The 17,228-nt window shown below is 40.0% G+C and overlaps 1 protein-coding gene across 2 annotated transcripts in view; it reads left to right on the forward strand.

The window, feature by feature from the left end:
• LOC122798530 (uncharacterized protein KIAA0408-like) overlaps positions 1 to 17,228 on the forward strand; it is a 108,200-nt gene that overhangs the window by 70,722 nt on the left and 20,250 nt on the right. For both annotated transcript variants that reach the window (XM_044067557.1, XM_044067558.1), the window contains exon 5: positions 235 to 1,498. In XM_044067557.1, the coding sequence (XP_043923492.1) occupies positions 235 to 1,498 (1,264 nt within the window). The remainder of the gene's footprint in view (positions 1 to 234; positions 1,499 to 17,228) is intronic.

Genomic DNA, 17,228 nt, shown 5'->3' on the forward strand with positions numbered 1-17,228 from the left:
GCTTTAACATGCCTCTTGGATATTGTTTGCTTCTTTTTTTCTTTGTTCATTTTTGATGAATACAGATTCTTGTATGTTATTACTGGACCTGCATTTCACATACTGTTTACTGTTCTGCAGATTAAATTCATTATTGTGTTTGAAATACTCTGAACATAACAAAAGCAGTGTAGATAGATAAAGTTAAGGCAAATGCTTGGTTAAACGAGTCACAACCTTTACTACATTTTTCAGGAGTCCCTGGAATACAGACGAAATGAACCAGAAAAACCAGATGTATTTCTGTAGGGAGCAACAGGAGATGCCTTACAGTTCTGGTAACACCAGCCCTCCAGATGGACTAAACTCAATAACAAACAATAGTCCGCTGGTGCCCCAAAGAAGCACATCTTTGCAAGTGACACCTACACGTAATTTATCTCAACATGTGACTGATTCAGAAAGAAATGAGGACAACAAATCTAAAGAGCAGAGTGGTGTATCTTTAAATAAAACGAATAGCCCTTCAGTGAAAAAATCAGAAGCTGTATCTTACGATATCAAACGTGTAGGGGACAGGGAATATGAACATGCTTCAACATCTCATTTAAGAAAATATAAAGACTCTGCCTGTCATATGACCTGTGCTTCCAGCAGCTGGCCTTGTGATGTAACCAGATTTGGCAATAGTACTGACAACAGATCCTGCAGTTACATTCCCATCCAAGAAAACCTCTCGTATGCAAACACACAGTCACCAGAAAGGAATCTAAGAAATCTCTGCAAGTCGCCTGCTGGTCTGGAGTGCCCTGACAACTTATTTCCAGTTCCATTGACAGACAGTAATTCATCAAGACGTTCTGTGGCAACAGGAACACCAACACACAGCCCCATATACTCTTTCTACACTGAAACTGATAAAGGACAGCCAGCTGAAACTTCAGCAACAAGAACTGCTGAGTTTAAAGGAGATCTGTTTCACAATGATAAATGCAGTATGGTAGGATATAGAAATATGCTGAATCAGACAGCAGGTGAGAATGGTAAACAAATGCTTATAAAAACGGACTGCATGAAATGCGCTACTGAAAATGAATTAGTTGGACACTGTCTGCCACATAGTAAAACCTCTGCTTTCTCTAAGTTTGTTTCACCAAGAAAGGGCAGCACAACTTCAAACCCAGGATTCTGCAGTTCACACATGACTGATGAGCATAACCAGAGGCCAGGTACATTACTTGGTCATCCAATGTCAGAAGAATCAAGGCCTCATTTTGAAGTGGCTGAAAAACTGTCAAAACAACATGAAAAGTCAGTGACCACTTCTGTGCAGGTTTCTTCTCAGCAGAGCAAAATCCAGCAAATAAAACATAATTCTGGAAGTGCAGCTATCAGTTCTGAGAACAAATTTCAGTGTACTGAAATGCTTCAGAAGGAGCGGGAAAAAGCTAATAAACATTCACCACTGATAGTAAGAAGGCAAGCCATGGAGCCCACAGAGAACAGCAAAATACCAGAGGTATCCTAAATGCCCTTTTTTTCTGACCAACTATAGCAGTATGTAGTAAACAATTGCTGTTTCCTTTTAAGGGACCTTCCAAAATGGTCATTATTCAGAGGTAATAATGAGAAAACCGTAGTAAAGTACCATTTATTTATTTAATTTTATTAAATTGTTAAGTTTAATGGAACTGAAGTCTCCCTTTCAGGTGAGACCATAGGCAACAAAAGACTTCAACAGAAACTGAGAAACATTTTTGAGTAAGCAATTAACCTAAACTGCATATTTTGGGAGGTGAGGAAAAGCCAGAGTACGTAGAAGAAGCTGATGCAGTCATAGGAATAACATGTAAACCTGACCTAAACAGCACCTGGAGATAAAGTTAACACTCCAATTAACGCTGAGAGGCAGAAGCACTAACACTGCATCACTGTGCTAGTATCCAATAAAAGAAGTGCACAAGTAGCACTAAATAAACTGGCAGTGGTGGTGTATCATGCATCACTGGCAAGACCCATGAGGCCACAGGATGAGTGCATTGCACCACCCAGGACATGCCGTGATTTAACACAATTCACTTTCAGTTGAGTGTTATTTTTCAGATTTGGTTGTTCTTACAAGCATATCAATGGGTTTGAGACTGATGTAATTTTCTATGTATTACCATATAGATCCATTACATATGCTCACTACTAAAATACTTTCATCATCCTTTTGTGCCACAAAAGCTCATAAATTATTGTAGCTTAAGTACACTTACTTGAGCTGAATTCAGTCAATCAATTTTGTGAGCATGTTTGACGTCTCCACACCCTGTAAACTTCATTATTGTTGGTCCAAGTTACTGCATGTCAGAGAAAGTGATTCTTGACAAGCAATGTGATTCCTGTCTCATTCTTTTTTTCCGAGAGGCACTGACCTTGGGCCACTCACTCCTTGCTAACAAGTGAGTGACTAAATTTTACTCTACAATGAAGAGAGGGGAAGAGTCTGACAATCTGAACAAATGCCAGTTGGAGTCAGCGTGCTAGAGCAAATGTGTAGTGAGTTCAAAGTGATAAGCAAGTGAATGTAAGCCCTTGCTGCATGGCAAGGGGGTTTGGGGTTGGCACTGGCATAACAGTTAATGTGTTTACTTCAGAAACAAAAGGTACAGGGTTTGATTTTCTCCTTTGAAGGGTAAACTGTCTAGGCTTAAAATTGTCCACAAGGGCAACTAGCCTAGTACTTACATATGAACCTGTAAGTTATGCCGCTTCATTGCCACCTGATGTGAGCTGCTGAATATATTTATTTAGCTACTTGCAGTTAATTCACCCTGTGAGTTTACTGATATTAATAGGTGTATTATATGCAAACTTAAGAACCCTATCTACATGATGCAAAATCATAGCAGTAAGTGTGTTTTAATTCATTTGCTAAAGATGCATATATATTGCTGGTAATTAATAGAAGCGTGGGTCAGGTACTTTGTGTATGAAAAACCTAGTTCACTGCAAATTGATGCAAATGAACATTTGTATATGTCTTAGAGAAGTGAATCCTTTGATTATGGAAAGCAGAATTTAAGTCACAGGCCATATTTAGGTCCCTGGAATGAGTAGCCTTAATTTCATTTGATTTACGGATATGCAGCAAGTTCATTAGGTTTGGGTCTTGGATTGCTCTGTATGCCAGGCATCAGTCTCTTCTAAGAAGTCTATATGATATGGAGTATAGTGACAGGGACTTTAGTCAGTCTGTGAAAGGCACATGCTGGAGCCCGTTGATCTTCTTTGTTAGAAACCCCTGAGGTCTCTCTAATTGCTGCAGGGGCTTAGAACAGAACATGCCAAATGGAGCATTATACTTCTTTTGCTCTTGAGGCGGTGCCTTTACTAATCAAGTGTGCAACATATAAAGCTTTCCTTACTCCAGTAGACATATGGTGGTTGAAGATAAGGCTGCAGTCAACTTGTGATCCCTGGTCCTTTACCACTTCATGGGTACTTAGAGTGTTGTTGTGATTTGATAGCATGAGGAGACATTGTTTGTGCCAAAGGGAATGATGATGCATTTCTTTGCATTCAGTTTGAGACTGTAACTAACACATCAGTTGTTGGTCTGCATGAGAACCTCCTGGAGTATACTAACATCATTTGGGGATTAAATTATTGCATCTAGTTTGCAGTTGTCTGCGAACTTGGTCAGCCAAAACCTCTAAGTTTTGACCTAAACTTCTGAGAAGTATATACCAAACAGTAGGGGCCCAGCATTGACCGCTGTGGCACTCCACTGGTAACAGGTCTTCTGGTTCACATGGAGTCACCCACTTTGATAGTGTGTGTCTGGCTTGTGAGCCAGTTGGCAACCCATCTTACAACAAAGGGGTTTACATTCAGTTTGCTAAGTTTATCAGTAATGTCTGAATGTGAGATTGTGTAGAAAGCCTTTTTCAGGTTGAGGTATGCTGTGTGCACAGATTTGCTTTCATCAATGGCCTTGGTCACATTAGGTCTGCAGAGATGTGCACATCACTTCAGTTTAGCCCTGCTAACTGCTTTTACGGAGGAGTAACATCTTCTTTTCTACTGAAACTGCAACTTCCATGTTAGATCATCCCTGCTTTCTCTGCCATGTTTAGATCATCAGTTATGATCACCCCTAAGTCCTTTTCTAACTTTTTGTCATCACTTCTGTTTCCCATCTAGATATGCATAACCTTTGCAGGTTATAATTTGCCAGCAGTATTATTTTTTTTTCTTTGAATTTGAAATGACATGTTTTAGACCCTTTCCAGTCTTGTTAGATCCCTTTCCAACCTTCTTACTACTTCTTTTGTATGAACTCTGTTGAGTATCTTTGAATCATCATTAAAAAAGTATACTTTTCCTTCCAGGCCTTCTGCAGTGACTCTTATATAGACAGTAAAAAGGATCAGATGCAGTTTTGACCCCTGTGATACTCCACTCCAGCCATATTTTTATCTGCAAGGATTAGGGTTGCCACCTGTGCATCCTTCCATTTCCTGATAAATAAGCCATGCCCACTGTATAATGAAAACACACCTCTTGCATCAGGGTAGCTGCATCCCTTTTAGCAAGCCGCACCAAGAAACACCAATTTTAAAATGCCATATACAGTGACTGCATGGGCAGCCTTAGATAATATGGCTCCTTAGGCAAAGTATCCCATGGTAATCCCTACACCCACTTTCTATTGTCACCATGGCATACACCCCAGTGTCTGTTGTTTTCCTCCCATACTTGCCCCCTTATAGTAAGCAGAATACCTTTGTTTTGTCTTCTCGCACTTAGCCTAACTTGTCACCTTTTTCTCTACATTCTTGCAATACATCCTAACTGACCAAGACTGTACTGTAAAAACTGCAGTGGAAAGAATATAATTATGCTGGTAGTCTGGGTGGGATGAACCCCCAGAAGCTATGGGTTCAAATCCTCTAAAGTGACTTATACAGCTTTTTTTAAACACCCTTGGTCAAGTGATGGCCTGAAAAAGCAAAAAAATCATGACTAAGAAAAGAAACTGATTATTTTTATTTCTTAAAAAAAAAAGAACAAGGTTATGCCCAGGGCTTGATGTTGAAGGCTAACAACGTAGTAGTTACCACAAAATAGAGTAGTAGTTGTCCATAATCTGAGAATAAAATACATTGTGAGGACACATGAATCATATCTGAGATGATTGCCTTCCTCCCAACCTCACAAAAAAGACAGCGATTTTCTGTGTACCCATATAGTGTTAAACTGGGATGAAAGTGAAAGGACAAGTGAACATAGTCATATATTTTACGTTGCTGCTGTCATATCAACGCAGCATGCCTCCTCAGCTTCTAGTCCAAACGACAGACACCTTCTCTGCACGCCTCTGAAGTCAAACTAGGATGAAAGTGAAAGAGCAAATAGGTTGAAATGAGTTACTGTACTCTGTTGATGTCAGCTGTACATATGCATCGTGTCTTCTTTCCTCTACACTCAGATGATATCCACCTGTACACACATCTGATTTCAATTGAGGAAAAAGTGAAAAAAAGTATCACAATAATTCTTTCCAACTTGTTGTTCCAACACAGTAGAGTGGCCCCCTGTGTGCACCTATAAGCTATGAGGTAAAGGAATGGCCACAGTGTCCCCAGCCTGCACACTAATTATAGCAATCTCTGCACCCACTTTTGAGTGGTATCAGTTTTAGACTAGGTGAGGATCATGGCTTTGGACCCTTGTAAACCACTCATGCAGCCAGAAATTATGGCCCTCAGAAGCAGTGAGGTTCCAGATGTTCTATGATGCACTTTATACTTTGCTTTCACTACCCAGAACATTTATGTATGCAATTACTGAAGTTTTACACACACACACACACACACACACACACACACACACACACACACACACACACACACACACACACACACACACATATGCTTTCATTAAGAAAATTGGAAGAGAACATCAGTTCACTTATGGTATGTATTTGGGGTGTTGGAGAAAATGATAACACCTGAATAAAGCCACATAGAAATAAGGAAGACATGCAGACTCCACACAGCTGGAGTCACAGCCAAGAACTCAGACAGGAAGACTAAAGCAGTGAAGTGACAACTCTGTGCCACTGTACTAAGGCACTGATCCTTTCCCACACATTTTACCCAGACCACCAAAAACAGCCATTTATTGTGTGCAGTGCTGATGTGACAGCAATTGAAATGTGAAGAAATTATGGCCAACTTCTTGCTCTTATAAATACTTCAAGCCCCCAAACACATACATAAGCATAAGCCACAGCAATGATTGTTTTTACACTGCATATGAATCCATGTAGGAAATCCAAGTGAAACAGAAAACATTTTAAGAAACATACTTCAGAAATGTGTTGGCTCTTGGAATGATACAAAATACCTTTCAAGTGCTCATTATAACTGGATTTCCTGACAGAGAACCTGGTTTCCACACTTCCTGACAGAGATCCTTATTTCCTGACTGCCAGGGAAATTCCCTGGCAGGTGGCAACCCTGGCAAGGACTCCATTTACTCTGGCTCCCTGTACCATTTTGTTTAACCAGAATCTCTTTCTCTCTCACTCTCTGTCTGCTGTATGTGTACAGGGCTGCACAGCAGCAGCTTTCTGGTTCAGTAACAATCACATCAACAGTCATGTCCTGTGTAAGCAAGCATCAAATATTTATATAGATCCACCCCAATCAGTTCAGGTTTACAGGGAACACTACAAGCAAACAACATTTGCCTGACATTTCATAGTTAATTACCCATCCATCTCTGGCTATAAAGTCATAGACTCCATTCTTATAGTGGGATTTAGATGTTACTACAAATGCTGGCACAGAAACACAGTATCGGAAACATTGCACTTGTGAAGTATGTTGTTACAGAATGTTATGTTCACATGTCATTCTGTGTTCTTGTACTGAGCAATTTTCTCTTTGCTCATCAAATTGCCACTTACTACAGTTTCAGTTTGCACTTATTTTCAACCTTACCCCTAACTACTATGGCAGTGAAACATTTGACATTATTTCTAATCTGAGATGAATAGCAAGCAGGGATACTGCACAAGTGAAGACAAGCGTAAGACAGATTGCACTCCCAGCTGTTGTGACTGTTTGGCTGTGCTACACTCGCTGACCTACAGTACCTACACTTCTGATTATTAACACAGAGCAGTTATGTTATTCTATGCTCTGATATTAGGGGTACGATGCAACACTGTTCCAGAATCTGTTGGTAAAGCACCAATCTGACATTAGTAAATATGAGAAAGATTTCCATACAGAAACAAATGGTGAACTGGTGCATGTAAGACAGTATCACTGAATGTCTATATGTTATAATGTGAATGGACACAGTCTGCTGGATTACATGGACAGGCATGAAAAGACAAAAGATGCAAATACGCAATGATAAGCTAAAAGTACAAGTAATGAGGAAATAATAAGATCTGACAGGATGGGAATCACCCATATGAAAGGAGGAAGAAATGCCCATCACCCTAGAGGTAGGGAACTACAAACCTCAGATATCAGGGTATTCTTTAACATAGTGTTTATCACGTTATCATAACACGCTGAGGTTGACTCCAAAGAGCAATGACTGCAGTCCAGCTGTGATCCAGGCAAATTTGTAGTAAAACTATCACTGACCAAAATAAATGTTGGCATACATTGAAGGTGGACTGCAGCAGTACTGGATAAATATGCCTGGTAAAGTGGTAATGCAACAATGTTTACCAAAAATTCTGTGCTGCGAAATGTGTACAAATAATTATGACTTCCAAGAGCAAAGCTGAAGTTGCTATAATTATTCATGCACATTTTCTGGTAATTATTATACTAGCTACTACTCTTTATACCATTGTAGACATTTTTATCAGTTTAGGATTTTTTTGTTTTGTTTTTGGAAAAAGAAAGGAAACAAATTTTTTAAGCTACAGAATCTACATCCACTTTTCAGCTTTACATGCTTTATCATTTTAAAAAGTAGTTGTTAAATGTGTCTTTTTGTATGTCCATTTAGTTTTAATTTGAACTGGAAGTGTGTTACTTTCTTTTAGCATTTCTGCGTCATTGTACTCTGGTCTGATATACAGGAAGTTAGATCAGGATGGTGTTACACTGTTCCTTCCTATGTAGGTTGCTTGGCATAACAATCTGTGTGTGAGAGGCAGGTCAGGAGGACAAAGTTGTTAATTTGCAACTCTTCTTATGAAACAATGGTCTTCCATTTATTATAAAATAATTATGAAGCAGTGAAGAGACAGAAATAATCATAGTGGATTGGCTCTAAGGAAAAGACGATAGAAGCCTGAACTCCAGTTCAGCTGATCTGAGTTCAGATAATGACCAGAGCAACGGAGGAGCTGGCAGGGAAGAGTGATGCTTGAGAAGCTGGAACCTGCTCACCTATTCCTGTGGGTATGATTGGGAGAGTGTGTGTGTGTGTGTGTGTGTGTGTGTGTGTGTGTGTGTGTGTGTGTGTGTGTGTGTGTGTGTGTGTGTGTGTGTGTGTGTGTGTGTGTATGTGTGTGTGTCCAGAGATATGCACGCCACTTACTGACACTGGTGGAGGTTTGAGATGGATAGGGTGGGACTATAAAGGTATCATCTTTTGCAAAAATGAGTGGCAAGCCCTTCCACCACCTTAGTGGATGCTCACCCTTGTTACCTTGTAGGCATGCATAGGAGAATGGTGGGGTGCTTCACAAAAAAATCTGCCAATGCCAGCCTGGGTGACGGCCATGCAGCACTCAGTCTCATCAGGTTAGAGAACAAATGGGAAAAGTCACAGCAATCATCCAGATGGTTGTCACGTGTGGAAAACCCTAAAAAACAAATACATTTCACAGTAATTCCCCAAATGTCACAGTAATTCCCCGTAGACCATTTCTAATGTGGAAGGAGAGGGCAGCCACCTGTCAGGATGCAGTCTGGTACATTTATGAGCACATATAAATTAAATTATTGTACTTATGATTACTGCTGTGAAGGAAGCACTAATGAGTTTTATTCAGTAATGAAAATGCCACTCATAAAATAAATTCATGCTGAAATGTGTGGTTATTTTCAGCAGTTATGAGTTAAATTGCCCATATGTTTGCTTTATAACTGTCTTCTGATCTAACATGTAGACATTTAAGTGATTTTGCATACTGATAGAGCTCCTTTTTGTAGCTTTAAAAGCATTATGAATATGAACCATTGTACATGCAGTGCATTGTGAAGAAACAGCTTAAATGTCAGTCTCAGAAGAAAATAATGAATATTTTCAGAGTGAAGAAACTGCCTTCATTAGAACAGATATTTGAAAAAAGCTTTGTTAATTTGTAATACTTTTGTCAATACATTTTCAATACTCTTTATTTAGCATCAGAAATACTAACTAGGAAAATGTTTAAATCTGTTAAAGTAATTTTATATAGAAAGGGCAAAATCTAATTTTGTAATTAGAAAATTACTCATATTTGAAGTATTTCAATTAACTCCTTGAATTAAATGGCATTTTTATACAGGTCAAATTGACTAGTGTATTTATATCTAAAATAGACAAGTGTTTTTTTTCAGATATTCCTATGTCAAAAAAAGTTCTGTCACGAAATTCATAAATTAAATGTTACCATACTTAAGGGTTAAACACCTTGTTTCCAGTGTCCACTAACCCTAGTCTCACAATTAGTGAAATATCACTTTCACTAGGGACTTCTTATTGCTCTACTCCCCCCTTGCCACTCTCCTCTTGACATACTACACACACACACACACACACACACACACACACACACACACACACACACACACACACACACACACACTGCTGTCCCTACTAGTAGCTCACATTGATACAGTATCCAGAATCCACTTAGGCCTCAGTTTCATTTCACGCAGATTACTACCAATCAAGTACCGAGGGGCAGCCATGGTGGTGCAGTGGTTAGCATTGTCGCCTCACAGCAAGAGGTTCTCTGGTTCGATCCTCGGCTGGGGTGCCTTCTGTGTGGAGTCTGCATGTCCTCCGTGTGGTCGCGTGGGTTTCCTCCGGGTGCTCCGGTTTCCTCCCACATCCCAAAGACATGCTGCAGGTGGATTGGACACTCTAAATTGGCTGTGTGTGTGTGTGTGTGTGTGTGTGTGTGTGTGTGTGCCTTCGGTGGAAGGTTGGGTGCCGGGCTGGCAACTCGACACTGTAAAACTCCACTGCCAATCATGAGCGGACAGGTGATCTGCTGTGGCGACCCCTAACTGGGAAAAGCCGGAAGAAGAAGACTACCAATCAAGTACTTCTACTCTAAGAAAAAATATATTCAAGTACTGCGTACACTCATTCACTACACCCCACTTTCCTCTAGATGAGCACATTATTTATCGCCAAACCTCTGCTTTACCTGTACATTCTCATTTACTTTCTCTCTCTCTCTCTCTCTGACACTGTGATTTACTGTGTCATCCATACTCATTTTATGCATGCTGTCTTCACACCTGTATCCCAAACCTTGCCATCCAAGTCACCTGCTGGTGTCTACCTCTTCAAACTGCCAGTGCTACCTAACTTACTAAAAAAACTGCTCAACAGTCACACTGCTGAATAAGTGGGAGGCCTCTCTCAAGGGTATCAGACAGATTTAGAAATAATTTTAGCACTTCTGCCTTCCTTCTATCAGGGTCCAGTTGTTCTTTTAAAAGCCTTGATGCTGGTTCATTTACTAATAACATCTTCTTAACTTTCTGAAGAACGTATACATTTGTGGGATTATGATTCATCCCAATGAGTAGTTTTCAATGAAACCATGATCCAATAAGTTTATCTTGGCAAACGGACATTCATCAACACATTTTCTAGCAGAGGATTCCCCCTCATGGAGGGAGATTTGTTCTTTGCAGGTTATAATCTAACACAACAAACTCTTGAGGACACAAAATCTCAGGTTAAGTTACAAAAATTGCCAAAAGAATACCTGTTTATGGAGACAGGCTTGTCAGGCCATGGTTAAGTGAAAACTATGTGATGAAAAAATGAGTATCTTCTGAGAACTGTGCCATGTTGCTTTCAGAGTTTGAGAAGTTTAAACTTTGGACTTGGATCTCCCATTTGATTTTTCACCTGAGAGAACGGACGATAAGTTTTAACATATCATTTTTGAACCTGATAAACTGGTACAGAAGCACCCAAAACACCATTTCTAGGTTACTATAGTTCTAACCTTTTCTGTTGCCAAGGTAACCCACTGTACACAAGCATCACTTTCAGTGGCAGCCTGAAAGCACTGCCTGCTTAACTGACTTGCTCAAAATCACTCAATAAAGCAAGTGGAGGCTAAAGAAATCAATATGCAGGTTCATTGTACAAGGTCCCTGGCTACAACACTGTTGAATCATACTTAACAAATCTGGACATTTCTCATTACCCACAGCCTGCCTTCCCCTCCTCCTTATCCTACAAAAACTGTCTTTCCGAATCACTGCTCTAGCCTTATACTCTTTCTTAAACTCAGGTCTTTCACTTGCAGTCTGTGTTCATCCACATTCATATCCTTAAACCTGCCCTTCCAAGCTTCCTCTAGATTGCTTTACCAAGGCTTTGTGTGTGTGTGTGTGTGTGTGTGTGTGTGTGTGTGTGTGTGTGTGTGTGTGTGTGTGTGTGTGTGTGTGTGTGTGTGTGTGTGTGTGTGTGTGAATGAAAGGCCTGGAATGCACTCCCCCTATCTATTAGGGCTTTACCATTGGTGCAATAATGTGAGGCTATGCTGACCAGCAGTCACTTCAGGAACACTATACGTCTTTGCAGGAAATAATTAATTCATTATTTCTTTCACCTACTTTTCCTACTTAAGTGTATGTAAAGCTAACTTATGTCTTTACCATGTTTGACAGCGACGATCTGGATTTCACCATACATACAGTTATGTTCTTCCTCCTCACGGGATGCAGTGTATTTACCGCCTTTGTACACTATCATAGAAATATTAAAATCAAGACCTTTTCAGCAGCCATGTACTCTACTCGATTTATATTTGTACTTACTAACATTTTGCAAGGCCTTTTTTTTTTCTGTGTAGCAAGATCATAGCTGAAGAGGGCCATGAGATTCAGGCTAGTTTCATTATATGAAATAAATAAAATAAAATGCTTGTTAAAATAAAAATATATGGTCTAGGTGTCAAACACTCACATAATGGGCATCTGAAGTGTCCATACATAGGGAAATATTACTTTAAAGTTGTTTTGAGTGGGAATACATAATGGATGCAGGACATGCTTTTATCAGCAGGAAATCACAGTTGGCCTTTGCTAACAAGACAGGTTTATTGGTTTCTTTGTTTTAGTGTTAATTAGATAATGGTATATTGGTCTCCCAGTAATGCCAGATATGAGGGAAGTGAACATTCCCAGGATTACCACTAAAGAAGTTGAGTATAGAGCATACTAGTTAGACATTCATAGCAGAGAGTGACCCTTTTTAAAATGAAGTCTCATTTGTAGTTTATTGAAAAAATGGTTTCTTTTATTACAGGATTTGCATCTGTTTTTTTACACATGGAAGAGTATCCAGGGGGCTGGCCACCCCTAAAGTTAACTGTAAATGTGGATGGTAATTTGGTCAGAAAACACAATGGATGTCAAGTAACACAGATCATCCTGTTATCAGACAACACTGGAACCACAAGATAAGGGCTTTATCTAAACAGGAGCAGATGTGAATAACTAGCTTTGCTGACACTTGTATCACTTATAATGACCACTGGCTAATTAAGTTACACGGCTTCTGTGCTGTATTTATTTATTTATTTATGTATTTATTTAAATTTGTTGACCGGAAGTGTCCGACTGGATGTGGGTCCATTTTCAGCGGAGGCCCGGGGAGAAAAGCTCCACAGTAAAATAAACAGACAGTAGTTACATTGGATTACATAGCGATTAACAATTTAACATAGAAATTTCTTACAACATATTTACAGATGAAGAACATAGTACATCAGTAGACAACTAGAATCTTTATCTGTGAAGTACATAACAGGCATTAACAAATGTAACAATGAGAAGTTCCTGCTGTATAATAAGTACTAGGCTTATGAGCATCTGAGCTTGCTATAATCAAGGTAGTTAGTGGAGTGGAAAGAAAGGTAGTAGTTGGATGGGGTGGATGATATTAGAGTGGGAGTTGCAAGGGCATAGCCAGCATGTTTTTAGGTGCGCTTTTAGTAAAGTTTTGAAGTGGGTGCATGATGGTACGGAGGTAATTGTGGGTGGGAGTGACTTCCATAATTCCATATTTTCTATGATTCTGCAAAAATAAAGCTGACATAAAGCTAGATTTAACAAAGTATTGCATTAATGTGCTGTGTAGGTACAATACCTAGCTGTTCTGGGCAAAGTGAGTCCTATTTACAAAGGAGACCTCTGGGCACAGTATGTAACAAATGTACTTTTCTGAAAACAATAAAATACCAGCATAAGAACATGGGAAGAGGAACTGATGAAGCCATTCTACTGTAAGAAACCAGTCTTACGAATCTGTAATCTTTGGCCTTTTATGTCAGTACTTTGTTTTTGAGCATCTCTGCTTCAGGCACAGTTGGAGACTGTAACTCTAGTCCATGCATTTCTTCTACTTGTTTGCTTAACTGTACTTTTTGCTCAAACTTCTTGATAAAAGTACACTGCTTAACAAATAAAGAGATTACTGATGTTTAATCAATGATCATAAACTGACTGTTCAGAATGAGCATGTGCCATTCTCCAGTTCTTATGATAATAAGGGAGAGGACTGAGGGAATATGGATCTAATTGTGCAGAGGACTGAGGAAATATGAATCTAATTGTGGAGAGGATGGGGGAATATGGATCTACTTGTGCAGATGACTGAGGGAATATGCCAATTGTGCTCAGGGGATGATGGGTGTATTTAGACACCAGTGAACTATTGTGAAATGTTGACATTTTATGACAGATATGACTGTAGGAGGGGGTCACTGAACACTATGATTGTGTTTTTTGTAGAATAATTTTTATCTGGGTTGATTTCAGCCATGGGCAGTAAGCAGCATAGGGAGTTCTGCGGGAGTTTAAGACATGCTACAGCTGGCAAATGTATATTGTACAATTATACATTCTGTGTCATAACTACAGTATAACTGTACTGTACTATATTGTAATGACACACACTAGGGTTCAGTTCTGTGTTGTGACTACCTTGGGGGTGAGGGTGGCATAATGTTAAGTTCTTCACTTTATAGACACAAGGTGCACAGTTTGATTCTGACCTTGGGTTGTTGTCTAGGCTTAAAATGGCCCTTCAGGGCAGTTAAACTAATATTCACCTATGAAACTAAACTATCCTGTGAATTGTGATGACACATACAAGAAATCTATTCTTTCCCATGACTACAGTAGCTCCAAATGCACATACATAATATACTGTAAGGTTCCACAGCATCTTGTCAAGTTGCAGCCAATCAGAACTTCAACCTGGTGAAACAGAGTAGACAAAACTCCAACCAGATGCAAATAACAAAATATTTTTGCTGGAAGGGGGCAAGTCCTCCTGCATCTCCACACTCCTCTTACTTATTTTGGTATATAGGTTCATAGGTGATTATTATGCTAATGACACAACAGCCTTTACAAGCCTAGCCAATAATACCCAGGATGTGACAATATTACATCTTCATTCCCCAGATATGGGATGGGGTAGTATCAGGGTAGTGGGTCTTTGGCTGTGGGAGCTCTGAGTCATTCTACAGACTGCCTCTTTCCATAAGAGACATGGGCAATACTCCAGGAGTGAATTTACAGTCCCCCATCCATTTATCCAAATTCTTTTTGAAGACAGTGAGGGACGGGCTTTGTTTTACAAAGATGGGACTTTTATTGCATACATGAGGTGGCCTTTGGGATACAAATCTGTCTCTCCAGCAAGCTCTGTTACAGTCACAGATAAGGTTCAGGTCCATGGAACCAATAACCTTCGTATCATTTTTCTTGCAAATATGTAACATTTTCATCAGGGCTAGATCAGAGAATGCCTTGTAAATCAGGTATAAGTCCCCTCTCAGTAAACAATATGAGATGGAGTAAAGGGATAGAGCCTTAAGACATGCTTCTTACACTTTGTATTTTTATAGTGAGAAACCTCCAGGGCCACTTAAATTGGTTTAAGTGCCTGATTAAGTACATGCAGAATGGAGCACTGTACTCGATTATGTGCCTGATGAGGGCCGAGTACAATGGCACCATGACTTCCTTTGATCTTAATGCCATGCCTTTACTTACAAGTTGAGCCACACAGAAGGATTTCCTCACTACCATAGCTATCTGGAGGTCAAAGTTTAGGTTACTATCTGTCTATGTTCCTAGGTCCCTCATCATTGCGTCTACGTTTAAGGGTGGGCTATCATATCATAATTTGCATGGATATCTGATTTACTGAACAGTATGATTAACAGTTTTTTAGCATTTAGTCTCAGATCATGGTTTTAGCACCAGTCATTTGTAATTTTTAGGCCAGTTTCTAGAATGTCAGCATCGTTTGGGGATTCAATGATTACTCCCAGTTTACAGTCTTCGGCAAACTTAGTGAGTCAGAGGCCCCCAATCTTGGCCTTCACTTAAGAGAAGTATATACCAAAGAGGAAGGGTCCCAATGCTGAGCACTGTGGGACACCACTAGTAGCAGGCTTCTTATCGATAGTAGATTCACCTATGCAGACAACATGTGTCCTGTCAGTGAACCAGTTAGCTATCCATCTGACGATGTAGGGGTTTATGAGTAACTCAGTAAGATTAGCTATGATTCCCAAGTCGAGGATTGTGTCAAAAGTTTTGGCTAGGTGTAGATAAATGGTGTGTACTGTTTTATCCTTATCCATGGCCCTAGTGACTTTCTCAAAGAAATCCACCAGAATCGGCAGGCAAGACCTCTCTTTGGCAAAGTCAAACTGGGTCTGGTCTGGTGTTTGGAGAGTTCCTATGTAGTTATTGATCAAGTCCATAATAATTCTTTCCATGGCCTTGCAGATAAGACTGGTCAAGCTTATGAGCCTGTAGCTCCCTGGGTCAGTTGATGGCCCCCCCTTGTGCAGAGGGACAACTGTTGTAGTCTTTCATTCCTCTAGGAAATAGCCCATCTGGAGGCTGTGGTTAAAGTGGGTTTTTAGTGGCCCTGATAGATTCTATTTTAAGCTATTTAAGAAGTATCCTGGAATGTAGTCAGGGCCCATGGAGGCAGTGTTTGTGGCTTTAGTGAATGCAGTAAGGACCTGTTCCCTCATAATGAGCAGTAAGGGGATGGTTGCAGGCATTTCTTTGGGTGTGGTAGGAGGTGATTGGGGGAGACGTTTGAACTGAACTTGTTGGCCAGCAGGTTTGCTATAGTTTCAGACTGGGTGTAAATGTTGCAATTCATAATTACTTCAGCACATTGCTAAGCATTTCCCCTGAGGCTATGAACATAATTAAAAAAAGCCTTATGGTTATCTTTCACCTGGAAGGCTATCTTTGCCTCATAGCCTACCTTGGCAGATTTGACCAGCTCTTTAATTTGCTTGTTTAGACTGTTGAATGTCCTTTAGCACTATTTTGTCTGTTCTTTCTTGGCTTTGGAGAGGATTTTTTTCCTTCTGTTGAATAGCCTATTTATGCTAGGGTTCCATCAGGGTGGTTTATTTTTGCAGTAATCATAGGTTTGACTCAGACAGGTACTGCCTCCTCTATGCAGCGATGAATATGGTTGTACAGTGATTTTGTGTACAGCTCAGAGAAGGCCTCAGTGTCATCCGTATTCAGAGGGGCTTGGAGGTTTAATAAGCTGTCACTTAGTTTCAGGTAATTGGCCTTAGCAAAGTTTTTAACAGGGTTGGAGTTTGATGGGGATTCTAGGATAGTTTTAATGCTAAAGGAGATCATTTTGTGGTCAGATCTTAACAGGGAGAAGTTAATGCATTGCAGGGAGCAGCATTCCCCCCATGTTTGTGAGTACTAGGTCTAGGATATTTGTACCTCCGGTTGGGGAGCTAACTAGTTGCTCCAGGGTGTTTGCATTGATGAAGTCCGAAAACCTCTGAGCAAGTAAATTATGGGTCATATAAGCCCCCAGTTTATGGAGGGGTAGTTGAAGTTACCCATAAGTATGTTGCTAAGCTGAATGTTAAGAGATTTCAGTAGGTTTAGATAGGAGGTGTGGTTTCCCAGACTCATGTTAGGAAATCTGTAGCTAGCAAGGATATGATAGGGGGTCACAAATAT

This window comes from Protopterus annectens, chromosome 3.part1, assembly GCF_019279795.1.
Source record: "Protopterus annectens isolate FY-2018-M chromosome 3.part1, PAN1.0, whole genome shotgun sequence".
Classification (NCBI taxonomy): domain Eukaryota; kingdom Metazoa; phylum Chordata; order Ceratodontiformes; family Protopteridae; genus Protopterus; species Protopterus annectens.